Raw genomic sequence first — 24281 nt, forward strand, 5'->3', positions numbered from 1 at the left:
TTCCATCTATTCCCGGCAGCATTCAAGCCAAGCAGCTGGCGTGCCTGCAAATAGATTTCCGTTTCCTAAAGGAGACTAATAAGGTTTCTATGTTGATTTTCTTATTAATGTTGGTTGATACTTACTTGCAGAATTTAGCAATATACCTAATAGGCATTGTGGCCAATTTGCTGATGTATTGCTCATGTCTGATAACATATTGGGCCAGACCAGGGTTGATTCCTGTTTGCGCATGGCGATCTAGAAAAAAAAGACCAAAGACAAATGCGGCTAGGAGTAGTCCTTGGAATTGAAAGAAAGAAAGAAAAAAAAAGGACTGCTCTTTCTGGTTCAACTTTTATCATCAGAGGTGCTTTGAATAACCCCAAAGCACGCCAATACCACCGCAAGGAATATACTAGTAGGTAAGTACTATTATACCATAGCAGTACGGAAAAATGTAGACGATGACAGGGTTCGGAGGACAACTGCACTAGAAACGGCATAACATCGATTGACTATCAACAAGACTGGGGGGTATCATTTCGAATCCAAAACTAAAAACTGCTGGCGATGTTTCTCATATTGTCGGAGACAATGCTGCCAATATGGCCGCGAGAAGCAGGCCCCAAGAGCCCATGGGGAGAGACCCCAGAGACACTGCCGAATCGGCTGCTGAGTCGGCTGTTGAATCGACAACGGCGCCCGATCCCGCCAGGACCTTCTCGCCACTCGGGTAGAGAATGTTGTAAACGGGGGCACTGTCCAGAGCCGGCATATCGCCCAAGGCGTGCGGACACGCAGCCTGGTTCGCGTCGGGCCAGTCCAGGTCGCACTCCTCGTCGTGGCCCAGCGAGCAGATGGAGTCTGCGACGTTGAAGAGCATGTAGTTGTCGGCGACCCAGCTGTCCTCCTGGGCGAGGCAGCTGGCGACAAAGTTCATGCTGTTGGATGCGCTCAGGGGCAGCTTGTGGCCGTCGGTGTGGATCAGGTCGCGGCACTCGGAGGCCTTGAGGTTGGCGAACTGCATCTCGATGGCACCGCCGGCCGTGGGCTGGTCGGTGGCGGAGTGGCCGGTGTAGAGGTAGTTCCAGGCATCGTAGCTCACGTCGTACGCACCCTGGGACTGGTCGATGCGTAGCAGCTTGACGGTACGATCATCGTAGGAGAGCGAGACGCAGATGTTGTTACAGTCGACAGCGGCGGGCCAGTAGGCCACGCGGTTGGTGTCAATCTTGCATCCCAGGACGCCAATCGAGGAGGAGTAGCTGTCGTGGGGAGTGGCCCAGACGGTGCCGCTGTCCTTGGACTTGTCGCCCTTGGCCAGAGCGCGGAAAACAAAGGCGAAGAGCAGCGCACAGAGGGTGCGAGGGTTCATTGTGGTCAAGAGAGTGGAGCCTCGGCGAGGGGCATTCCGGGCGATGATAAATGAGCGGCACGCCGCACGTCGCAGCTGGATGAGCGATGGTGCTCTCTCGGGTGCGAGAGAGTCTGAAAGTCTGAGAAGGGCAAAATTGCGCACGCGCTGTGAGGATTGTGTCTCACATCTCGACCTTTCAGGCTTCGGCGTTGGAAAGGGGGTTCCTCATTGGGCTTAGCGTCGGGCAGGAACCAAATGATTTCCAGGGTCCAGCTGCAGGTCCCAACTTCAGCTCTGCCCTACATTCTGCCCTACCCGGGAGCCATGGGAACGAACACCCAAGGAACGATGCTGACAGCAGTAGATAGTCCATCTCGTGGGACCCAAAGTTGGCCCGGGGGGTTAGTACTTAGTATCTGTAGCTTCAAACAAGTGCTTTAATTTCGAGAGTAGGAAGGGTCATGTATGTTTGAATTGCTCTGGGGTATCATTTGGCTAACACACAGCGAGGGTAGATGACTACATACTAACGTAGCAGAAGCTCAGTGTGCGTAGGTACTGTAGAGCCTCTTGCAACCCAGAGAATACCTCTCAGCCCCCGAGAACTTTCAAGTTGACGACCTTGACCATGAAAAGACTGACCATGTCGGAAGTCGGCAGAGTCCTCCTCATCCAAGTTACCATGCGCCGGTGAGACAATATGCTAGTTTCAGCTCAACCATTGCTGACAGACACCTACGAACGACGTGCTCGTTGGAGGTTCAGAGGCACAGGGAACGACCTTGATTGGTCGAGGACCTACTGTGAGAGAGCCAACGGCGAGCGGACCCTCCGTCTCTGTCGGATCTGGGGAAGACATCATTCCGATCCGGAGACTCAATTCGGCACAGATCATTGGTGAATGTTGATGCGCCGGCGACCTGGGGACGGTGTTTATGGAAGCTGACGGCGGGACATCCATGCCATCCCGCAGCCGTCGGTGTCGCCGTTTCCGTAGACATCGAGATCAGAGCCGCGGAATGCGACCTTCGACAAAGACTTCCAGAAGTGCCAAGCAGCCCATCGCGTGAGCCGCGCGTGTTTTGTGAGCCGTGATGACGGCCGCTGGCGCCTGACGGATTGATCGGCCACGGTACTTCGTAGTGCTGATAAAGTGACGAACCGACATTGCGATCGAGCGAGGTGGACCCAGAAAAAGGCTCCCGTCACATGCATCCCAAGACGCCGGTCTCAGAGTCGCAGTCCACAATTGCATGGCATCGGCTCGTCAGTGGCCATCACGTCGGATGCCGAGAATAATGAATGGGTCGTGTACGTACACAGTAATAGTACAACGAAGCAAGGAGGGCGCCTGGCAAGTTGGCATCGGTCCCGTCTCTGGACCCCCTGAGATGCGTTGGTCCGGATCCAGTCTTGGCCTCTTCCTCTTTCCGATTCTGGGTCCCTGACCTGTTTCTGTCACTTTGTGCATCTTTGCACCAACAACTAGGTACATTTTCAGCGACGGCAGTGGCGTAGATTTTGGGCGTCAAATTTGAAGGCTGGACGGAGAGAAAAATAAGCTTAAATCGACTGACGTCACGCCTCCGATGGGGGTGGGAGCAACCTGCAGTCCTGCACCGTTCGCCCAGCCGTCTGCCCACCGACAAACTCCAATCCCACAAATAGCGCAACCTAGATGTCGGATTCCCGGTGGAGCCTTCGGATGCATTAAATTAAGAGTGCGTGGACTCGTGGGAAGGTTCGGGTTGCCAAAAAGAGACATCCGGCCCCAACATGTTGCAATTACTCCGTAGACGACTAACAGCCGGCATAGTAGCACCGCCTTAATGTCGTGGACCATGGCCGGGTTCCTCAATAAACGACTGGTCAATGGTAGATGCCTGTTCTGCCAAGATTCACCTCGTCGGCCGATACCTTGTTCTAAACGACGGTGTCCTTGTGCCAGTGCACGTACTCGCGGAGTCGCCGAATCGGAGCAATAGGGAGACGTCAAAGCGATGTCTGAGACCCATAAGCACGAGTACGTTGTACTTGTATGGCTAAAGAACCAGAAGCAAGCGATTAGATGGCAATTGATGTTCTAACAATGTGGCTTCTACATCTAGTAGTGCCACACTGCAAAGTATATGCCCAAGAAGGGTCGCCTGCAGCCGCTCGCGATACCCGGACATCATCATCAACGCCGCCATGTAAGTGGGATCATTGGAGCGATTCCTTCGGGCACATGCATCCCGGTCACCTCAAAACCCAAAACTCAAAAATAAGCCTGGTGGAACCATCTCCACAACCAAGACCACGGTCCACCATCCATGACCACCGACTCCTACGCAGTGTGACTCCGAAGTCAGCTCGGAGAGGCTTTCGGGGCCTTGGGAGACTGCAGAACTGGAGACATGACGACAGCCAAGTTGGCAGCCTCCACGACAAACCGTCTCCACGGGGTGTCTGACTCCTGAGAATCTGGGCCTGGTGATTTAATACCAAGTTCGTATAAAGAAGCGGGTGCCCCGTGGGCAGCCTTCGGGACCGTTCCACCACCACATGTCCACTCACTCCCCAGATTGTGGCCTTCAACGTGTCCAAACTTGACCGTATAGCCACCCGGTACCATGGCAGAACCAAAGGAGAATCCCGGTCCTCTGATGGCCGATCCTCAGTCGACCGATATTCAGCAAGAGATCTCGTCGACCGACACTCAGGTGCAGGAGAAGCCCCGGAGGCATTCGGCCATCCCGGCACCCGGCCCTCCCCCGACGGGCATTCTGGGCTTCTTCTCCCGTCTGGGCGATCTCCCTGAGTGGAAGGTTAGAGGCGAGCTCCTGTCCGGGACGACGCTCAACTACTGCATCGGCTTCATCGCCTCGTGCGGCTTTCTCATGTTTGGCTATGACCAGGGCGTGCTCAGCGCGCTGCTCACCCTCGACGACTTCCAGAAGGACATCCCCCTCATGACGCCTCGCCAAAAGTCCAACGCCCTCTGCTGGCTCGACGAGGCCCGCACCATCCCCGACCTGGCCAACTGTACTGGCAGTCCCAACACCCAGGCGGCTGGTGTCGCCATCTACCAGATCGGATGCTTCCTCGGCGCCGTCGTCATCCTCTTCTACGGCGAGACCTGGGGCCGCAAGTCATCCACCTTCTGGGGCAGTGCCATTATGATTCTGGGCACTATTCTTCAGTGCGCTGCGATGGAGTACGGCCTCTTCTGTGCTGGACGTGTCATTGGCGGTATTGGAAACGGCATGGTCACCTCAAGTGAGCAACCCCCTAGTTCTTCTATCCTTCTACCCTCTCTAACACAGTCAAGCCATTCCTACATGGCAGTCCGAGTGCGCTCGTCCGCACCAGCGCGGGTTCCTCATCACCCTTTCTGGCGCCCTCATCTCGGGCGGCATCATGATCGCCTACTGGGTCGACTACGGCTTCTACTTCCTCGAGGGCACCGTCCGCTGGCGCTTCCCCGTCGCCTTCCAGTCCTTCTTCACCATTATCGTCATGATTGGTCTGCTCTTCCTGCCGGACTCCCCGCGCTGGCTGGCCATGAAGGGTCGCATGGACGAGGCTCGCACCGTGACGGCCCGCCTCCTGGGGAAACCGGTCGACGATGAAGAGGTCAACACCGAGGTGCAGGCCATCGCCGAGGCCCTCGAGGTCCAGAGCCGCGGTGGCGGCTTCCAATACAAGGAGCTTCTCACCAACGGTCCCTCGCAGAACCTCCGCCGCACCCTCCTCGGCGTGGCCGCCCAGTTCTTCCAGCAGATCTGCGGTATCAACCTCATCACCTACTACGCCACGTTCCTGTTTGAGAACTCGCTGGGTTTCGATCCGTCCATGTCCCGTCTGCTGGCCGCCTGCAACGGAACCGAGTACTTCCTCGCCTCGCTCGTGGCGCTGCCCCTCATTGAGCGCTCCGGTCGCCGCAACCTCATGCTCTTTGGCGCCTTTGGCATGATGGCGTCCATGGCCGTCCTGGGCGGTACCGTCTCGACCGGCACAGTGACCGAGTCGGGGGCGCCGAAGCTCAACGTTGGCTTTGGCATCACGGCCACCGTATTTCTCTTCGTGTTCAACACCTTCTTCGCCATTGGTAAGCGCTGTCACCTTACGTCTAGCTACTTTACTCATCTAACATGTTGCAGGCTGGCTGGGCATGACGTGGCTCTATCCCGCCGAGATTACTAACCTGCGCATCCGCATCCAGGCCAACGCGCTGTCGACGTGCAGCAACTGGCTGTCCAACTTCCTCATCGTCATGATCACGCCCCCGGCGTTCGACAACCTCGGGTACCAGACGTACGTCATGTTCGCCGTCTTCAACGCCGCCATCCTGCCCTGCGTCTACTTCTTCTTCCCCGAGCCCAAGGGCCGCAGCCTCGAGGAGCTCGACATCATCTTTGCTAGCGCCAACGCCGACGGTGTCAACCCCGTCAAGCGCGCCAAGGAGATGCGGCACATCGAGGGCCACGAAGTCGAGAGCGAGCTGGACAAGTATTTCGGCGGCGGCGAGCTGGAGCAGGTTGAGCGGGCTTGATCAGCGAGCCACGTGCTGTAGGACGGATAAGTCGCCCTGTGGGCGGCGTGTACTCTGTATTTTCTAGACTTGTGTATACCCCCTTTATTAGTTTTTACCGTGTACGAAGACGCTGAGCCAGGTTGCGCCTGGTGGGTAAATAAAGCATCAAACATGTGGTGTCTAGGTATTAATACTACATGTAATACACATGTTATGCACGTATCATGCTCGTATTATACTCGTATTAGCTATAAGACTGAAAGGGTTAAAAAAAACAATATGGCAATACAATAAAAAGCAAACATACGTACTCCGCACACTAAGTTCAAAGAGACACCCGTGTCAGTTCGAGCGTTGTGACTAACAACCACCACACACCACCGAACGCGTGGGATACTTAACGTACTACCAGTAAGGTGCCACTGCCAATGAAGCATAAAATAAACTACATGTCGGAGGGACCCTGGGACCCGCTCAATGAAACGCTGCTTGCTCCTAGAATCGGTCACACAGGGTTCTAGAAATCACTGCAGGTATGATGAGGCATGAGTAGGTATGAGTACTCGTACACGGCTTGGCTCGGCGGGGTTGGACCAACAGTCTCGGAGGGGGGAACTTTTTGACACGGCTGGATGGACGAATTGAGAAGGTCGATTGCCGATAGTAGTCTCACCACCATGAAGACAGGCCTGATGGTGAGCCTTGGTATTGAATGGATGGGGATAATGGTTGAGCTAATTATTGATCAGAATTAGACCATTGTTCTTGCGGGGGAGAGATGACATGGGCCATCATGTTATCGCATACCACAGCATGGTCGCATCCAACGATCCCAGCCTCTCAGGTACAGAGTACACCATGGCTCACAATCTCCTCAGCCTTGTAATAAAAGAAATCCCCCCTCCCCGCCAACTTGGAATTGTGCACCAGACGGCAAACACTCGGGGCGAGGCACGACGCGACACCCTCCTGTCTGGGCGCTTCTTGGCCAACACATTTATGTACGACATAGAACCCAAGAGTCCAAGAATCCGAGAGTGTTCAGTGCATCACTGTATCTGATGACTGCATCCGTGATGCTGCATACCCCCAACTGGCCCGCGCACTTGGATCCTTCGGGAAGGAGATTGGCATTGGCCAATAACAGGGCAACAGCCGTCTTGGGGAAGGAACTTGGGGAGCTCCTGCGTGTCTGTGACATGTAATTTAAAGATTGCCCGAGCCCCAGGACTGCTCTTTCCTCAGTCCTGGCCTCCAGAGTCCCAGCGTCTCCTCCTGGTCATTCCACTTTGCCCTGCGACAATGGCTCCCCTCAAGAGCCTCAAGAGCCAGCTGGCTGCAGCTGTCCTGCTGAGCGCTGTAACGGCCATCAAGCCTGAGCGTAAGCCCGACCATCACCACGGGGGCGGGGGACGCCTCCTCACCTTCAACGAGACGTCGCCCAGTGCCGCCTACTCGCCCAGTTCCATCTCGGTCGACTGGTCATCAGCTGGCAGTGACGGTCAGTACATCACCACCAACGCTGATGGCGCCCTGGTGCTCGAGGACATTGTCACCGGCAGCACCGACACCTTTGTGCCCGCCGACCAGCTGCCCGAGGACCTTCAGGAGTACTGGATCAGCGCTGACTCGACCCGCGTCCTCATCGCCTCCAACGCCACCAAGCAGTACCGCCACTCGTACTTTGCTGACTACTTCATCCTCGACGTCGCATCCGGCGAGTCCACCCCCCTCGTTGACGACCAGGTTGGCGACATCCAGTATGCCGAGCTGGCCCCCACTGGTGATGCCATTGCTTTTGTCCGCGGCAACAACCTCTTCCTCCGCGACCATGCTACCGGCGAGATCACCCAGGTCACCGACGACGGCAGCCCAGACATGTTCCACGGCGTGCCCGACTGGGTCTACGAGGAGGAGATTTATGGCGACCGCTATGCCCTGTGGTTCTCTCCGGATGCGACCTTTGTGGCCTTCCTGAGCTTCAACGAGACGGGCGTCGGTACCTTCACCATCCCCTACTACATGGACAACCAGAAGCTGGCCCCCACATACCCTGATGAACTAGACCTGCGCTACCCCAAGGTCGGCTCCAAGAACCCGACGGTTCAGCTCAACATCCTGAATGTCCCCAAGGCCACGTACGAGCCCGTCGCCATTGACGCCTTCAGCCCTGACGAGCTCATCATCGGCGAGGTCGCCTGGGTCACTGATGGCCATTCGGCCGTCATTCTCCGCGCCTACAACCGCGTCCAAGATCTCGACGCCCATGTCGTCGTCGACCCCACGACGCTCGAGGCCAAGAAGGTCCGCGAGCGCGACGGCACCGACGGCTGGCTCGAGCAGACGTTGGCCATCACCTACGTCGGCGCGCTCAGCGATGATGATGATGCCGTCTACTACGTCGATCTGTCTGACGAGTCGGGCTGGATGCACATCTACCTCCACCCCGTCGACGGCGGCGACCCTGTCCAGCTGACCAAGGGTGAGTGGGAGGTGGCCTCGATCCTCAAGATCGACACGGCCCGCAGCCTCATCTACTACACGGCCTCGACCCGCCACAGCACCGAGCGCCATCTCTACAAGGTCTCGTGGAAGACGGGCAAGGTCACAGCTCTTGTTGACGACAGTGTCCCCGCCTACTGGGGCGCATCCTTCTCGTCCGAGGGTGGCTACTACATTCTGAGCTACCAGGGCCCCGACGTCCCCTACCAGGAGCTCTACTCGACCAACAGCACCTCCAAGCCCCTGCGCACCATCGAGGACAATGCCGACTTCATTGAGACCATCTCCGAGTTCAACCTGCCCAACATCACCTTCTTCGAGCTCGAGCACCCAGATGGCTACAAGCTCAATGTCATGCAGCGCCTGCCCGCCAACTTCAACCCGCGCCACAAGTACCCCGTTCTCTTCACCCCCTATGGAGGACCCAACTCCCAGGAGGTTCTCAAGAGGTTCCAGTCGCTCGACTGGAACGCCTACATTGCCTCGGACCCGGAGCTCCAGTTCATCACCTACACTGTCGACAACCGTGGCACCGGCTTCCGGGGGCGCGAGTACCGCTCCACCGTCACCGGCCAGCTCGGCAAGCTCGAGCCCCTCGATCAGGTCTGGGCTGCCGAGGAGCTTATCCGCCGCAACCGCTTCATTGATGCCAAGCGTGTCGGCATGTGGGGTTGGTCCTACGGCGGCTACCTGACGGCCAAGACGCTCGAGGTGAACTCGGGCGTCTTCACCATGGGTCTCATCACGGCCCCCGTCTCCGACTGGCGCTTCTACGACTCCATGTACACGGAGCGCTACATGAAGACGCTCGAGGGCAACCGCGACGGCTACCTCGAGACGGCCGTCCACGACGTCGACGGCTTCAAGAACGTCGCTGGCGGCTTCTCCATCCTACACGGCACGGGTGACGACAACGTCCACTACCAGCACACCGCGGCGCTTGTGGACCTCCTCGTTGGTGCGGGCGTCAGCCCCGAGAAGATGAAGATGTTTGCCTTTACCGACAGCGACCACAGCATCCGCTACAACAACGCCAGCCTGTACATCTACAAGTACCTGACTGAACGCCTCTACGATGAGGTCAAGCGCAAGGTCAACAAGGAGGCCCTAGTCCACCAGTGGAGCAAGAGGGGTGTTGCTGTTTAGTTTTCTTATCTTGTAGATATAATATCATGTGCTTAAGATTTAATGCCCATCGTCTTCAATATGCAAAGAGAATCCCCCCAAAACTGCTTGAGTAATCTTCTTCAGGCAAAGATCCTGCCGCAAGGCCTGCACGAGAGTTATCTTGATATTTGAGGTGTCAGCAAAAAGACGGTGAAACTATCATAATAATACATATATTCATGAACATATTCGCATATATATTCCAGCGTGTTTTATGATATAGATATACCTTCCTGCATATATCTATATGCATAGCTGGTGACTATTATATTTATAGGTTTAATCCGTCTATATATATGGGTAGTATTATACTAATACCTGCCTACTGTTTCCTCTGTTTGAGTAGTTGTTTGACGTCTCGCTTTTTTTGCTCACCACTTGATATGATCTAAAGCCCTGTATGTAAGCCGCAGGCTGACCCGCCTTACCAACATCGATCTACCCGCCTATATCCGTATTACGTTCGATTATAAATCTAACTAATACTATTCGTAAACGACTTTCGATTACCAATCCCAGCAGATCTCGATGCCACTGGCCCTACATATCCAAGAGTGCCTCAGCCAAAATGAGCACTAGCTCTCGTGGGATAATCCAGCCTTTGTTGGTATCTAAACAATAATCACAGTCAGCAGAGCTCCCCATCCAACTTTATCATGCCTCATAGCCCTCCGTCCATGGCCTACCCTGAGCAATACAAGTCCATCAGGCGGGGTTCCGGCAGCTTGCCCCTTACTGTCGAGACCGGTACTGAAACGCTGCCCAAGGAGCTCGGCCCTAGCGATGTTGTAATCAAGATCCATGCCGTATCTCTAAACTTCCGCGATGTCGGCCTTCTGCATGGCAAGATGCCTAAAGGCAGTTATCCCCCAGAGGCCCTCGAGCACGTCATCATTGCATCCGACTGCGCCGCAGAGGTTGTGGCCCTCGGGGAGGAGGTCAGGGACTTCCATATAGGAGACCATGTCTCGCCCATTTTTGACCTCAACGACATTGACGATGGGGAGGAAAAAGACGAGTACGCGGATGCCGAGTTCAAACCCCTCGGGGGGACTACGCACGGTGTTCTCCGCGAGTATGCCGTGTTTGATGAGAAACTGCTGGTTCGCGTGCCCAAGTACCTGAGTTGGGAAGAGGTCTGTTTCCGCGTCCAGCTCCCCGTAGCATCTCGTGGAACTATGTCTGACAAGGAGTGTATTCTGGCAGGCATCTACTCTCACCTGCGCTGGTGTCACTGCCTGGGCTGCCCTCGATATCCCGAGCGATGCGTCTAAGAGAAACATGGGCGCCCTCATGCATGGTTAGGGCTCCCCTTTCATGCCTTTATTTCCACTGTTTTTATGCCTCCCGTGATCGCGCGGCTGGTCAACCTGCTTTATTCATGTATGTATTCTGACACTTTTTAATCCATCAGGTACCGGCGGCGTAAGTATGTTTGCTCTTCTCCTGTGCATCGCCGTCGGCATCCAGCCCATCATCACTTCATCCTCGAACGAGAAGCTCGCAGCCATCACGAATATCTACCCGTCAGCCCGAGGGATCAACTACAAGGCCACTCCCGACGTGGCAGCAGAAGCTCGCCGGATCACCAACGGCAGGGGCGTCGACGTCGTCATCAACAGCATTGGTCCCGCCTCCGTGATGAGGGACCTGGATGCGCTGCGCTCAAAGGATGGCCACGTCTCGCTGATAGGCTTCTTGGAGGGCTTCTCGGCCGACTGGGATCCGAACGCCATCATGGGGTTCATGAGCAAGAGGGCATCGCTGCGGTAAGTCGTGCACCGCTGCATCCCGTTCCCTCTCGCTGGAATTGAAGAACCATGTATCTAACCGGCCTGCCCGAGATATATAGAGGCACCAGAGTGGGCCCCAAGAGCGCCTTTATCAAGCTCAACGACTTCCTTGAGCAGAACAAGATTTCCCTCTCCCCGATCATAGACCGCGTGTTTCCTTTCGCCGAGTCGCAAGCCGCATGCGATTATCTCTATTCTGGTAAGCATGTGGGCAAGGTTGTGATCACCATCTGAGGCAAAGTTTGGGTAATACCCCTAGGTACCTTGGAAGTAGTATTACGATAATAGATAGATAAGTATATATATATATATATATATATATATATATATACGACGCCTATTCCAACACCCTCGTCCAGTCAAACTTGCGCCAGTCCTTCTTCCAGGCCTCCACCCTCGCCCCCTCGCCCCCTCGCACCCACCGGCCCTGCTTCTTGACAATGTGCGGCTCCACACCCACGATGCCCCCAATCACCTCGCGCGCAAACAGATCCCCCTTGGGCCACCGACCGCCCCCGTCTTCCACCACGTGGCCCAGCCCCCCGTCCAGCGTGAACCACACGTGGAAGTACGGCATCTCCTTGGCGATGCTCCGCCGGAAGGCCACCCGGCCCAGGCCCCCCTCGGCTGCCTTCTGCGTGTCGATGATGGGCCGATGCTGCGACCACTCGGCGTCGGACGACAGGAACGCCTCACGGAAGTGCGCGGGCGCCATACCACCCTCCTCGTAGGGAATAGGGACAGCCACCATGGCCGCGTGGCGGTGCTGGTGCGGCGCCGCGGCGTTCTCGTAGAAGACGACCTCTCGGCCCTGGGCGTGGTACATGCGCGTCAGGCTCTTCATGAAGTTGCGCATCTCCTCCCACTCGTCGTCGTCACACTCGAGCAGGTTCCGGCGGTGCGTCGTGGGCACAATGACGGCGCCCCCGGGGCTGACCTCGGGCTCCGTCGGCAGCGTCAGGAAGGTCCGCATCGCGAGGGACACAACAGGGGCGATGGGTGGTCGCCCGCTCTCGTCGTGGTGGCACAGGGGGCAGTTGTCGAGGATGCGGTTGAGTTTCTGGATCTCGTTGACGGCCATGTTCTTGAGGTTCATCTCGTTCTTCTGCACCCGCTTCGCCAGCTTGGCCGCGTTGTCGTCCATGTAGTCCAGGTCGTCCGTGTACTGGGTGTCTCGCGCGATGCGCTCCGCCTGCCGCTTGGCCTCGCCTCCGGCCTCTCCCTTCGTGCGACGCTCTTCACGCACCATGTCCTCGATGGACATGTCTTCATTCTCCGCTACGTTGCCGCGTTCCCGTCCGCGTTTCGTGTTGATGGCCTTGACCTCGCCACGGGTTCCCGCCAGCTGTCGGCTCTCCATGGCGCCAATGATGACCGCCTCGGGAGGAGGTCGGTTGGACGAAAAGGCAGCTGCGGCACGATTGTACTCCTCCTCCAGCTGCGCGGCGTTGGGTGCCCGCTTCATCTTGGCCTTCATCATCTGTGCGCGTAGCCGGTTCAAGGCCGTCTGGTCCATGGCCTGCGCTGCCGCTGGAACCTCATCTGGGATGACAACGCCCTGCTCTGGCTCCTCAACCCTTTCCATCGACGGTTCAGCTTTGCGGATCTTGCGTAGTCGCTCCTGATATAGCTCCCCGGACGGCTTCTCCTTCATCTCGTAGCCAGTCCCATACACCTTCCTACGCTCCAGCTCCTCCTTCTCCTCGCGCGCATCGTCAAAATCTTCTAGGTTGCCGTAGCGCTCTAGCGCAACCTCCTCCACGGGGATACCACTCTCCTCGGCCGCAGAAAACACGGTGCGCAGCTTGGTCATGCGCCAGGACGAGCCCCTGTCGCCAAATGTGTACTCGATGGTCCTCTGCGCTGGCGCGGGCGCGGTGCTCTCCTCCTCTGCCGCCGCCCCGTCGTTGAGAGACTCGAGGTGCCTCGCGTTGAGTTCGCGTGAGTGAATGGCACGCTTGGGTTTCGGCGGGGACTTGGGTGGTGATTTGGGCCGTGGACGGTGTATGTAGTCAATGTCGAGGGACGAGGGCGCCGTCATCCACGAGTCACGCTCAAGGGGCGGCTTGGACGTATCAACAGCATTCTGACTCGGTGTCTTCTCCTCGTCAGGCAGTGGGATGTCCTCCTTGGGGTCACGCGTGTTGCTCGAGCGGTGGCTATGGCGGTCGTCCCGATGGCGCCGTCGAGATCTGTCATCACGCTCACCATCTTCGTCGTCTCGTCGCGATCGCTTGTGTCGGTGCTCATCGCCGCGGTCCTCCTCGTCCCTTCGATGCCGCCGGTGGCCATGCCTATCGCGGTCCTCCCTGTCATCGTCTCTGCGATGTCTCCTGTGCCTGTGCTCGCGGTCCTTGCCGTCGTCGCCGTCGTCTCGGTGGCGCCGGTGCCTGTGCTTGTGCTCGCGATGCTCTTCGCGCTCCCGCTCGACCTTCTCCGCGGCCAGAGTCTTTTCGAATTCGTCGAGGCCGTCCATTTTGTGGGCGTGCGGTGGGTTTTGGGAGAGCTCTGTCTGTTGGTGTTTAGGGACGAGTTACGTCAGGGTTCCAAGCTTGACAAAAAGTCCAGATGGAGAGCTGTGGCTGGTGGGGCCAATTGAAAGTGCACCACACCAGCTCATCCATCGCCTGCCACCAAACGACATGAACAGGTTGTATCATGTTGACACTTGATGAGACAAGCGACATACACCACCCGACGAAGACCCTATTGTAAAATCAAAGTATCGCCTATTATCACAAAGCCATTTCCCCACTATAGCACCCGTTCACGGAAAACAGACCTCAGAACCATACCCAAATGGTAGTAGATATTAGATTATCTATAAGACATCTTTGCCAGCGTAAAAAGATTATACTGCAGAATAAAACATTGTTCCTCCCTCTTCTCTTCTATGCTGCTTCTCCCAAGTAGACAGCAGCGCCCCTGGTAGCGGCGGTCTCTTCCAGAGCTCCGGGTCGCTATGCCACGTTTCCATCCTCCACGGCGTCACCAATGATAGCCACCGGCAGGCCTCAGACGAAGGCCGAGTGGCAGATACGTCCTCCTCGAGCTCGTCCTTCGTCACATCATCGACGTACGGAGCCGGAGGTGGCGCGTTGGCTCATTATTGCCGGGAGAACAGGCCCTAGCCACACCGAGGCTCGCGAGAGCCATGTCAGTTCAGATCATCAACACCGTCCGTTCCGTGTCTCTTCACCGGCGGCCAATGGTACCCCTCCGTCCCCTCTCCTTCTCCTTGCGGCCGTCCGCGCCTGTCACCCTCATCCAGTCTTCCCACTCCTTGCTGATCTCCATCAGCACCGACCCCATCACCGTCGCACTCGCCATCAGCCCGTGACCCTCGCCCTCCAGGACCCGCACCTCGCACCGCCTCATCGTCTTGCCCAGCCATCGGACATTGTCCACGGGGACGCGCGTGTCTCGACTGCCGTGGTGGATGATGACGGGACGGTTGATGTCGACGTATCGGAAGCCGATGGTGTGCCGTCGCTCCAGACACACCAGCAAATCAACAGCCGGGTTCGCCCCTGTGGTCGCCAGCTCCCAGATGGCATGCGTCAGCCGGGTATCGTACGTGATCTGCCTCTCCTGGTCTGCCATGGCATCCATGACAGCCGCCTGCACGGCGCCATCCCCCGTCTCCTCGTCGGCAGGAGGCGATCTTCGGTTCGCCCCGCTGTTCATATTTTGTGACATGTCACTCGCTCTCCCACTTGGCTTCCCGGCGTCGATATCCTTCCTGTAGCCCCCCTGCGCCAGATTCTCCTTCTCCAAGCTTGGGGTAATGTTCCGATTCGCAGGGGGGGGATCCTTGTTCTGACTAGCCGACTTGCGCTTGGCACGCCGCGAGTTCTTGGGCAGCGATGTAGTGATTGACGTGCTCGTGGCCGACATGAAGCTGCTGTTGGCGACCTTGAGCACCGGCGTCGGCAGGGCGCGGAGGATGCGCTGCGATGTTGGAATGGCGTGGGTGGGCGGCAGGTTCTGGGACCCGCCGAAGACGTTCATCTGCGAAGGCGGGATCCACGGGGCGAGGAGATGTATCCTCCCGCGGATGTGCTGAGGCATGCGCAGTGCCGTTGCCAGCGCATAGATGGCTCCAGCCGAGTGGGCCAGGATCGAGAACTTGGTAATCTTAAGAGCCTGGCAGATTGCATACACATCATCTGCGAGGGGTTAGCAGCCGCCAGCAGCGATGAGGGAGGGAGGGGAAAACTCACCAGGCCAGTTGAGAGGGGTCGTAGTGCCGTCCGGGTAAGGGTCACTGTCGCCTACTCCAGGACGGTCCGGGGTGATGAGGCGCAGCTTCAGGGTCAAGGCAAGCTCATCGTAAAAGGCCGTAATGTACCTCGTCAGACCCATTCCCACACAGCAGAACACTGCTGAGCCTTCAGAATCCCCCACCTCTGAGAAGCAGATAACACGGCCGGTCTGGGGGTGCTTGATCTTCTGAGTCAAGCGCGGTGAGCACAGATACGAGTCGACAGCGTCATCAATAGAGTCAGTCGAGTCGAGGCGCTCAAGAGGTGCTCCCATGCCTTCGTTCTCCCGGTCCTCCTGGGAATTCTTCCCATCAGTAGGACTAGTCGGTCGCGATAGGCGCTTCAGCCGGGAACTGCTTCGCTTGGGGCGGCCTTCATTATCCACGGCAGGGCTCTGGGTGGCTGACCGCCGGTGCGCTGCCTTTTCCGGGCTCTGAAGGGACCGTCGACGATTCTGCGACACGGCCGGGAACGGTGCGCCATCCTCTGCTTCCTCGCGGCCGGGAGTGTGGCTATCAAAGGCGAGATAGTCGTCGCGGATGGTCTCGAGAAATCGCTGCGTGTTCGGTGTGGGGAGCTGAGTTGGGGTCGGGGCAAGTTCGCCGGGACCAAGGAAGAAGCTCTTCCCTGCCGGTGAGTTATCGAGATCCAACTTGGCGGGCACCTTTTTGGGTGCTCGGGATTTACGGTCCTGGTTTTCAGAATCAATATCAGCAGGAGCAAAAAGCCCCTCGCCATCCCGGTTGGGCCGCCGAGCGCTGGTCCTCTTCCCATTCGGGGTAGCCCTCCTGAGACTTGAATCGCGGTGTGGGACCGCCCGGGGACTGTCCATGGCTCGCTCGTTTCCGGCGGGCGCCTCGGGGAGAGTGGGTTCTTCGCTGATGGGTGTCTCGGCGAGAAAAGGGTCAGACTTGGTTCCGCTCTGGGCGGTAGTTCCACCAGAGGCGGCAACACCGCTGTCGCTGTTGTGAAGGCTGTTCGCGCTACCCCTGTCTCGTAGCCGCTCCTTGGAGGTCATGTACATGAGGCCCTTGTAGCTGCGGTTGGTCTTCTTGCCCCAGCTATCGTTGGAGCGGCGGTGGTGGAGGTCCTGGTCGGCGGACGCGGAGCCGCGTTCTATGGACAGGTTGCCGATGCTGCGAGTATCGTCATGCCGGCCAGATTCGTGGGAGGATGGGCGCGAGGGGGTGCTGCTGCTGCGGATAAAGGAGCGCAGGCCGCCGTTGGAGTTGTCGCGACTAGAGCGGCTCTTGGGCGACTTGGGGCTCTTGGGCGGGCTCAAGGGAGAGTAGCCGCTGGTGGGCTTGGATGTGCGGATGACGGGGGCAGTGGCAGCGATCTCGTCGAGAGAGATGGGGTCCTCGCGCAGGTCGCTGAGGCTAGGTTTGTTGTAGGCGCCGTAGTCGATGCCGAAGCTACCTGACGAAGCGGCCCTGCTGCCAGCGGAGGGGCTCGCAGGGCTGGAGTGGCTTGCCTCGGGTGTAGAGGAGGTCGAGGTGGGGTGCTTGCCCTCGAAGTAGTCGTCGGCGGGCTTGGAGATGCCGCTCAGGCTGGTGATGAGGCTGGAGATGACCTCGGGGCTGGCGGCAGGAGGAATGCTCTGGCGGTGGGAGCCGATGGCTCCTCCCGGGGTGCCGTAGTGGGAGGAACGACGGCGTGAGGTGGCAGCGTGGTTGGTGTTTGTAGAGTGCATCCGGGTGCGCGTCGGGATCGGAGGAGGGGCATCAGCTGCCTGGTAGTCGAAGGCCATGGTGAGCTACGTCGGTCCAGGCGGCTCTCTCTGTCTCTGCTGGAGATTGTTCCTGGGCAGCGGATGCGCAAAGGCGCCTCAGTCGCGCGCGGGACCAATGCAGGAGATGGCGGTCGACAAGCGGTCCCCTTGCGTAGTGCCTGCAGGTACACTACCCGGTACGGGGAAGACGGTGGGAATCGACGGCAGAGGGCCTGGACAGGCGATTGCGCCGCTTGGCCGTGATCAGGAGACAGCAAAGGCGGTGGTGGTTGGTCAACTTTGCTCCTGGCTGCAGGAGATGCCTGGATCGGTTATGCACAGGCGTGCTGCACGGGCCCTGTTTGTGTGCTTGCCTGTTCAGCACATGGTGCCGTCGGCGGGCCTAGTGGTGGTAGCAGCAGGTTCGGAGGGAGCCGGTGACTACCTTAGATTGGGGATAGCAGAGGAGGAGGTTGGAGTCGCAAGCAGGCACCGAAACGGCGGGAAGAGGACTGCCGGAGGAGACGGCGCGATTCAAAAATTCGACATCAGTTGGACCTTGGGCTCAGGTCAAACAACGGACAGGGACAGGCCGACGGCTCCAGCCTCCCAGGCTCCCAGCAGACCGTGACGGATCCATCCAGATGGCTGCCGGATCCACGCGCAGGGGTAGGAGGTTGGGATACGCTGGGAGGGTTCCCGCGGCTGCGGGACCGACATTTCTAGGGCGGTCAGGACTCTCAGAGGACTCTCAGGACTTTCGAGACTCTCAGGGGGGGGATAAAGGGGCTCCAACAGTGAGTCCAGTGAGGGTCCAGCGGCTGAGGGGGGCTGACGACGGGATGCGTGGGCCCTCCAACGCACCACGCGCAGCCGCTCCAGGGCCCAGATTGACCCACTAAGAAGGCTCAGATTGCTCAGATTGGCCCTGCGCATCTGAGCGGGCAGACGCTCGAAAAAGGGGCAGAATCGGGGCAGAATCGGATCGCTGCTGCGATTGGGCCATTACACCTGTCGTCACACTTCGCTGTAGCACAGTTGTCTGGGCTTTGGGGTTTTGCTTCATATCGGACTGGGCAGCTTTTAAAGAATACCATCGCCCCTGTACGAATACACATGTGAGACGGGCAGTATCTCCTCCGAGAATCCCGAGTCAAAGCCAAACAAAGAAAGAAAAGCCAGAAATTTGCTCTTATTACATTACTCCACTCTCGTTGTACTATGTACGAAGGTTACCCGGGGGGTACGGATACACACGTTGGTGGCTTTCTAGCCGCATTCGATTTAATAATACTTGCGAGACACGACGGACGGCTCGATGGTAAGACCAGGAATGATTTTCATCCTCGAAATAGTATCTTCAGGACCACGCGGGTTACGAGCACCGTTAACAAGTTAACCAGTTGACTCGGTACTACTAGTAATAGGCCACCTTGAGATCAACCTGAAGGTTTGGATGGTATTACACTAGCACAGGCAGTACGAAGGTGATGAAGACGAGCTGCCTCCTAATCGCGTTGTTGATTATTTTTGTCAATACCCGCAAGTTGAATCATCCGCTGCACGTCCAAGATTTCTCAAACTGACTCGCGAGGCTGGACGAGGACTTGGGATCGTGAAACCGGGGTCCAGGATGCGGGCAGAATGCGGGCAGAAAACTGGGCGCAGCACCCCAGAGGGCCGACCAGCGGGCCGGGCCAACTGTAAGCCCCGTTGACCCAACTGTAAACCCCCGTCTCCAGCTTTTGAGCTAGGTTGGCCTTCAAGGTTCCAACTCGCAAGCCGCGGTAGAAATCTCCAACCCTCCACCACCGCTGGAATTGACCGACGTCATTGGCCTGGGCAAGATGCCCTGCTCTGCTTGCCCTGCTGGTCGCCGTGTCGCCTCCGCCTTGGATGAACCGAACCACATCCAGAATTCCCCATTACCGCGACTGACGTCTTTCTCCAACCTATTTACTTCTTAGTAGTGAAATCAGCACCATTTCCATGGATCTTCGATAACCTCCACCCCCTCAACCCAACCGATTCTCACTCCCAGCGGCTTCGCGTCGCCCCTCAACACCACGAAATCATCACCCCGAAATCACCACCCGTCGCATCACCACCAGTCGCATCGCCGCCATGGACGTCCTTCTCTCCATCCCTATCCTCTCCGTCCTCTTCCGCCCCTCCCTCACGACGTCGATCAACCTCCTCTTCTTCTACGCCACCTGGAGCAGCCTCGTCCTCAGCCACGACCCCATCACCATCCACGCGACCTCCCTCTTCGTCCTGCGCGTCATCTTCTGGCTCATACCAGCCCTGCTCTTCTTCGCCTTCGACAGCCTCATACCAAGCGTCGCCGGCAGCATCAAGTTTGCCGGCACCGTCACCCGCCCCCGCCGACCCTTCAGCCTCATCGGCCTCGCCGTCTTCAACATGGTCCTCATCACCTTTGTCGAGTCGGCCCTCAGCTACGCCTTCCACCTCGCCACGGGCCAGACCCTCTTCCGCATGAGCACCACCCTGCCGCTCCCCTGGCAGATCTTCAAGCAACACTGCATCCTCTTCATCTCGCGCGAGGTCCTCACCTACTACCTCCACCGCCACCTCCTGCACGGCACGCGCTTCCCGACCCTCACCCGCCTGCACACCACCTACGCCCACGGCAGCCCGACCACCACGCCCCTCCAGCTCTACGCCGACCACCCGCTGCCCATGCTGGTCCTGCAGCTGCTCCCCGTGCTGCTCCCCGCCGCCGTCCTGCGCCCCCACATGATCACCTACCTCTTCTTCCTGGGCCTGTGCGCCGTCGAGACCACCCTCGTCACCTCGGGCTACAGCATCGTCCCCGGCGTCGTCATCGGCGGCAACGCCCGCCGCAACGCCGCCCACTACGCCAGCCGCGGCCGGGCCAACTTTGGCGCCTGGGGCATCCTGGACTGGGCCCACAGCACGAGCAAGGGCGGCGACGTGGTCAAGGACATCCGCGACGAGGCCGAGAAGCACAGGGTCAAGGAGCGCTCGGCCGCCAAGGCCGGTAAGGGGGCCGGCCTCCTCCAGGACGGCGTCGATGCGCTCAAGGATGGCACCCCGACGAGGCGTAGTACCAGGAAGAGGACCTCCAGGAAGGCAAACTGAGGCAGTATTGTCATGTGCAAAGGAGGGGAAGACAGGCAAAAGTTGGTTTATAAAATGAGATGCTGTCTCCCTGTAGTCTATCCTTCCGTGCTTTTATATACCCCCAAGAAAAATGTTCCGCTTGCGCTATCCCTTCTATGCTGCAGTATGACACGAAATCACAATGTCCAGCCCATCTTGCCCCTGAACCACTTGATGGTCTCGATCCCGCTCTGGACCTTGAGCCCGATGCGCATATCCAGAATGTACGCCTCCCAGTTCTTGACCTTCTCGAGGTGCTCCTCGCACTCCTCGAGCTTCTCCTTGCGGTACGCGGCGGTCGCCTCCTCCGTCGACTCGGGCGGGTGGCAGCACTCCTCCCACGCGATGGCGCCGAGCTCGTATGTTGCAGCGGCGAGCACGTAGTCGTTTTTGGATCCGCCCTTGAATACAGCACTGTCACCATGTCAGCTGGGCAATCATGATATCAAGGTCGTGGGGGATAAGGGAACTCACCGGTCATGCTTCATGACATGCTCCTCCAATACCGCCCGTGCCTCCTCGTAGCGGCCCTGGCTCCTCCTGATGGAAGCCATAGATACGGCCCACACACCCATCTCGTCCGCCTCGGCCTTCATCTTGGCCAGCGCCTCTTCGCCGCACGTACACCTCTCCCACGTCAGGTTGGCCGCGGTCCTCTCCAGCTCCTCTTCGTTCATCTTCTTAGTCCCGTTCCACAAGTAGCACAGTTCCAGGGCTGGGCTCGCCCCTGCCGCATCCACCATGTCGATCTTGAGCTCCGCCGCCCGGTCCTCCCACCGCTGGAGCTTGCGCTGCAGGAACGTCTCAAACGGCAGCTTGCCCGCCATGAAGCGCTTCTTCCCCGCCACCGTCGGCGCCTTGCGCAGGTAGGTCTCAGCCTTCTTCTTCTGCCGCCGCGCCTCGTCTACATCGCCCAACTGCTTAGCGTCGCGGTACAGCTCGAGGGTCGCGCACCCGGCCATGAACCAGTACAGGGCGGGGCTCCAGTCGTTGGTCTCAGCGCAGCGCAGGAACGAGTCGCGCATCAGGGGCCAGTCCTGGACGAACATGGCGGTGAGGGCCAGCTCGAAGTCATTGAGGGCGGCCACCTGCTTCATCTTGGACGGCGGGCCTGTGGTCAGCAGGTGTATCGCCCCGCGCAGGTCACGCTCGCCGGACAGATGCCGCGACTCCTCCACCTGCCAGAGCCGTGAGTCGGGATACCGCTCGCGCATCGTGGCCAGCAGACGCTCGCACTTTTCACGTGGAGGTCCAACAACCTCGGCGGCCTCGTCGTAGTCGTCCGGGTGAGGGAGGATGTCGACGGTACCGAGCAGCCCGTTGTAGTAGCTCAGTAGGGTCATGCCCGATGTAGCTCCATTGATATTGTTGTGCGTAGATGAGCGCCACAACATCTGGACGCCCCGGGCGCGGTCGCCCCGGAAGCCCACCACGGACAGGATTCGTGCGAAGGAAGGCGGTACGAGTGTCAGCATAAGCATGAGGATGCCGAAGCACATGTTGGCACCTGAGTGGATGAAGATATCGACAGGATCGGTAAGGGTGAGCTCTTTGGGCTCGGTCTTCTGGGGTTGAGAGTTGGGCCGCAGAGGCAATGTGACCTTGGCATCGTTCTTGGGCGTCTTTTCATCGTCCTGGTTGTTGGTGTCGGCTGGTGGCGTCTGGGGTGTTGCGGGTCCTTCTTTAGCATCGACAAAATCCTCAGACTCGCTAGTCTCCCCATCCTTATCCTTGGGCGTGCTCTGTCCAGTCCCGTCGCTTTCGTCAAAGCTTCCGGGCATCCGCTCCCTTTGCACAAATGCCTCACTCGCCGGATTCTCCCCCAGCACGCCATTCTCGATCGTGATGATGGCGTCGAGGATGATAAAGGCCTTGCGCAGCTTGTAAAAACTCTTCATAGCCTCCATCAAGCTCTCGTGTAGCACTCCAACAACAGCACCCATGAGCTGCGTCTGAGCACGAACGAGCTCATACTCAGTCCCCGGCGCATAGATGCTCTCGCCACGGGGGCCCCTCCGCTCAGCAGCCTTGAAATCGTCCCAGGCCTTGGTCTCGCAGTTGTTGAGCATGTCGACGGTCTCAGCCATGACCTGCTTCTCCATGCCCAGCACAGAGCGCATGAAGAAGGCGACAGCCGCGCCGAGACGGTGGAATGACGAGTCGCCCTTGCGCAGGGCCGTGTAAGCGCCGTCAACGTCGTCGTTGATGATGAGCTGGGCATGGGCAAGCGAGTCCGCAAGGTCCCGGCGCTCCTTTTCAGCGGCTGCTACTGCGGCGCCATTGCTGTCATCGTTGCTGTCGCCTTTGACGCTGGCGCGAAGCCACCCGCCAAATCGGCTCATGGTGGTGATGGATGGAGTTCAATGGTGATGCTGACAGGATGACGGGCTGACAGCGGGGGAATGATGATGTCGGAACAGAGTCTGGCAGCGCAGCTGAGAAGCTGTCCACAGATGGCCCTAGGTCGATGAGAAGCCTGAATCGAACCTTGAATCAGAATTCGCTCGGTCCAGGTCCCGGTGGGATTTGCACGAGTCGAGCCCACCACGATGGAGAGACGCGGTTCTCAAGGACTCCGAGCAGAGACCAGGTGTGGCTGAGCGATGACGTCCAGCCTGGACAGATTCACGTACGCATAAAATAGGAAGTAAGAAAAGGGGACGAGGCATATGCGGCGCGGTCAGATCCAGCAATGCCCCCATCCCATTACTGCCCGGGCCCTTCGGCCCTGCGGCTCCGCTGGTTCCTCCACCTTGCAGCCCAGGACCGATACGGTACCAATGCATCAAGCAGTTGTTCAAGATATCCAGGCTGGCCAGTGGCAGACGATTCCAGCAGCCAATGGAAAAGTATCCTAGCTCGGGAGTGGCAAAGAGAATCCAAACGTCACACTTGGGAGAGGAACTGACTAGCACCTGCGCATCTTGTGCCTTATTTCCATGCCGATTGCCAATTGCACCAGCCGCCGGGTAGCCACCTGCCACATACCGTGCCACCCACCAGCTCCACCGGCGCAGCGTTGTTCCGCCACACCAAACCCAAGCCGCCCTAGCGATTCCATCATCCTCTAGAAGCCTGGAAGGCCTGGAGGCCCAGAACCCGCCAACGCTCAACCCCACGACCGCCTCCAACCCGAAGCTCCTAGCTACAGCTTAGAACCCCTCACAACCTCCCTCCCTTCAGAAGCAGCAAGTCGCATCTCGCACAAAACCGCCGATATGGCCTCCGAAGAACCCACCAAGCCCACCGACGCGGCGGCCCCCGCCGTCGAGCAGAAGCCCGAGGCCACCACCAAGCCCGCCCTCGGCGAGGATGACGAGTTTGAGGATTTCCCCGTGGACGGTGCGTTCTGTGTATATGCGTGGCTAATCAGACGGAGCGCTGACATTGGTTGTGGTAAACAGACTGGCCCGAGGACCAGACCGAGGCGGCCGCGCAACAGCAGAACGGCGGCGAGTCGAGCAAGCATCTGTGGGAGGAGAGCTGGGACGACGACGACACGAGCGACGACTTCTCCCAGCAGCTCAAGTGCGCTTCCCCCCCATCTCAACAAACGATCGAGAGTAAGATTGTACTGACAAATAACCAGGGAGGAGCTCCAAAAGGTCGAGGCGTCGAAACGGAGGTGATCGGGCTCTACGGAGGACGAACGACTGGAGGGCATGGGCTGGCTGGGGCGTACATTTATGCGTATTAATGAGGATCCGGGCTGGGCACATAGATGGGCTGCCTGAATAAACAAGACCAACATCGCACATTATCACTTATCCGCACACGCATTGGCCCCGCCCGAGGGCAACAGGGCAGTGATCTTGGAACCTTACAAAAGTGCTTTTTTTCCATT

The 24281-nt window shown here is 58.3% G+C and overlaps 10 protein-coding genes across 10 annotated transcripts; 6 read left to right on the plus strand and 4 right to left on the minus strand.

Moving 5' to 3' along the window:
* Positions 1–559: 559 nt before the first annotated feature.
* Positions 560–1357, minus strand: ACO1O0_000023 (uncharacterized protein; the record flags this gene model as incomplete). Its single annotated transcript, XM_083189529.1, has 1 exon — positions 560–1357. The coding sequence occupies one exon, from the start codon at positions 1355–1357 to the stop codon at positions 560–562; it is 798 nt and encodes a 265-aa protein (XP_083053388.1).
* A 2594-nt stretch (positions 1358–3951) lies between these two features.
* Positions 3952–5873, plus strand: ACO1O0_000024 (sugar porter family MFS transporter; the record flags this gene model as incomplete). The annotated part of the gene is made up of 3 exons (XM_083189530.1): positions 3952–4597; positions 4650–5429; positions 5482–5873. 3 exons carry the CDS (start codon positions 3952–3954, stop codon positions 5871–5873), a joined length of 1818 nt encoding a protein of 605 aa, XP_083053389.1.
* Positions 5874–7157: 1284 nt separating this feature from the next.
* On the plus strand, positions 7158–9503 carry dpp4 (dipeptidyl peptidase IV N-terminal region-domain-containing protein; the record flags this gene model as incomplete). Its single annotated transcript, XM_083189531.1, has 1 exon — positions 7158–9503. The coding sequence occupies one exon, from the start codon at positions 7158–7160 to the stop codon at positions 9501–9503; it is 2346 nt and encodes a 781-aa protein (XP_083053390.1).
* Positions 9504–10180: 677 nt separating this feature from the next.
* Positions 10181–10798, plus strand: ACO1O0_000026 (uncharacterized protein; the record flags this gene model as incomplete). Its single annotated transcript, XM_083189532.1, has 1 exon — positions 10181–10798. The coding sequence occupies one exon, from the start codon at positions 10181–10183 to the stop codon at positions 10796–10798; it is 618 nt and encodes a 205-aa protein (XP_083053391.1).
* A 157-nt stretch (positions 10799–10955) lies between these two features.
* ACO1O0_000027 (uncharacterized protein) lies at positions 10956–11551 on the plus strand (the record flags this gene model as incomplete). The annotated part of the gene is made up of 2 exons (XM_083189533.1): positions 10956–11293; positions 11377–11551. The coding sequence occupies 2 exons, from the start codon at positions 10956–10958 to the stop codon at positions 11549–11551; spliced, it is 513 nt and encodes a 170-aa protein (XP_083053392.1).
* A 103-nt stretch (positions 11552–11654) lies between these two features.
* On the minus strand, positions 11655–13793 carry cwf19 (CwfJ C-terminus 1-domain-containing protein-like protein; the record flags this gene model as incomplete). Its single annotated transcript, XM_083189534.1, has 1 exon — positions 11655–13793. One exon carries the CDS (start codon positions 13791–13793, stop codon positions 11655–11657), a length of 2139 nt encoding a protein of 712 aa, XP_083053393.1.
* A 719-nt stretch (positions 13794–14512) lies between these two features.
* ACO1O0_000029 (alpha/beta hydrolase) lies at positions 14513–17332 on the minus strand (the record flags this gene model as incomplete). The annotated part of the gene is made up of 2 exons (XM_083189535.1): positions 14513–15486; positions 15541–17332. 2 exons carry the CDS (start codon positions 17330–17332, stop codon positions 14513–14515), a joined length of 2766 nt encoding a protein of 921 aa, XP_083053394.1.
* A 2085-nt stretch (positions 17333–19417) lies between these two features.
* ACO1O0_000030 (uncharacterized protein) lies at positions 19418–20416 on the plus strand (the record flags this gene model as incomplete). The annotated part of the gene is made up of 1 exon (XM_083189536.1): positions 19418–20416. One exon carries the CDS (start codon positions 19418–19420, stop codon positions 20414–20416), a length of 999 nt encoding a protein of 332 aa, XP_083053395.1.
* Positions 20417–20574: 158 nt separating this feature from the next.
* Positions 20575–22779, minus strand: IML2 (outer membrane protein Iml2/Tetratricopeptide repeat protein 39; the record flags this gene model as incomplete). The annotated part of the gene is made up of 2 exons (XM_083189537.1): positions 20575–20851; positions 20912–22779. 2 exons carry the CDS (start codon positions 22777–22779, stop codon positions 20575–20577), a joined length of 2145 nt encoding a protein of 714 aa, XP_083053396.1.
* Positions 22780–23655: 876 nt separating this feature from the next.
* Positions 23656–24066, plus strand: SEM1 (proteasome regulatory particle lid subunit SEM1; the record flags this gene model as incomplete). Its single annotated transcript, XM_083189538.1, has 3 exons — positions 23656–23779; positions 23842–23965; positions 24027–24066. The coding sequence occupies 3 exons, from the start codon at positions 23656–23658 to the stop codon at positions 24064–24066; spliced, it is 288 nt and encodes a 95-aa protein (XP_083053397.1).
* Between the last annotated feature and the right edge of the window lie 215 nt (positions 24067–24281).

This window comes from Amphichorda felina (assembly GCF_050947745.1).
Source record: "Amphichorda felina strain 45539 chromosome Unknown scaffold_1, whole genome shotgun sequence".
In the NCBI taxonomy this organism is placed as follows: Eukaryota; Fungi; Ascomycota; class Sordariomycetes; order Hypocreales; family Bionectriaceae; genus Amphichorda; species Amphichorda felina.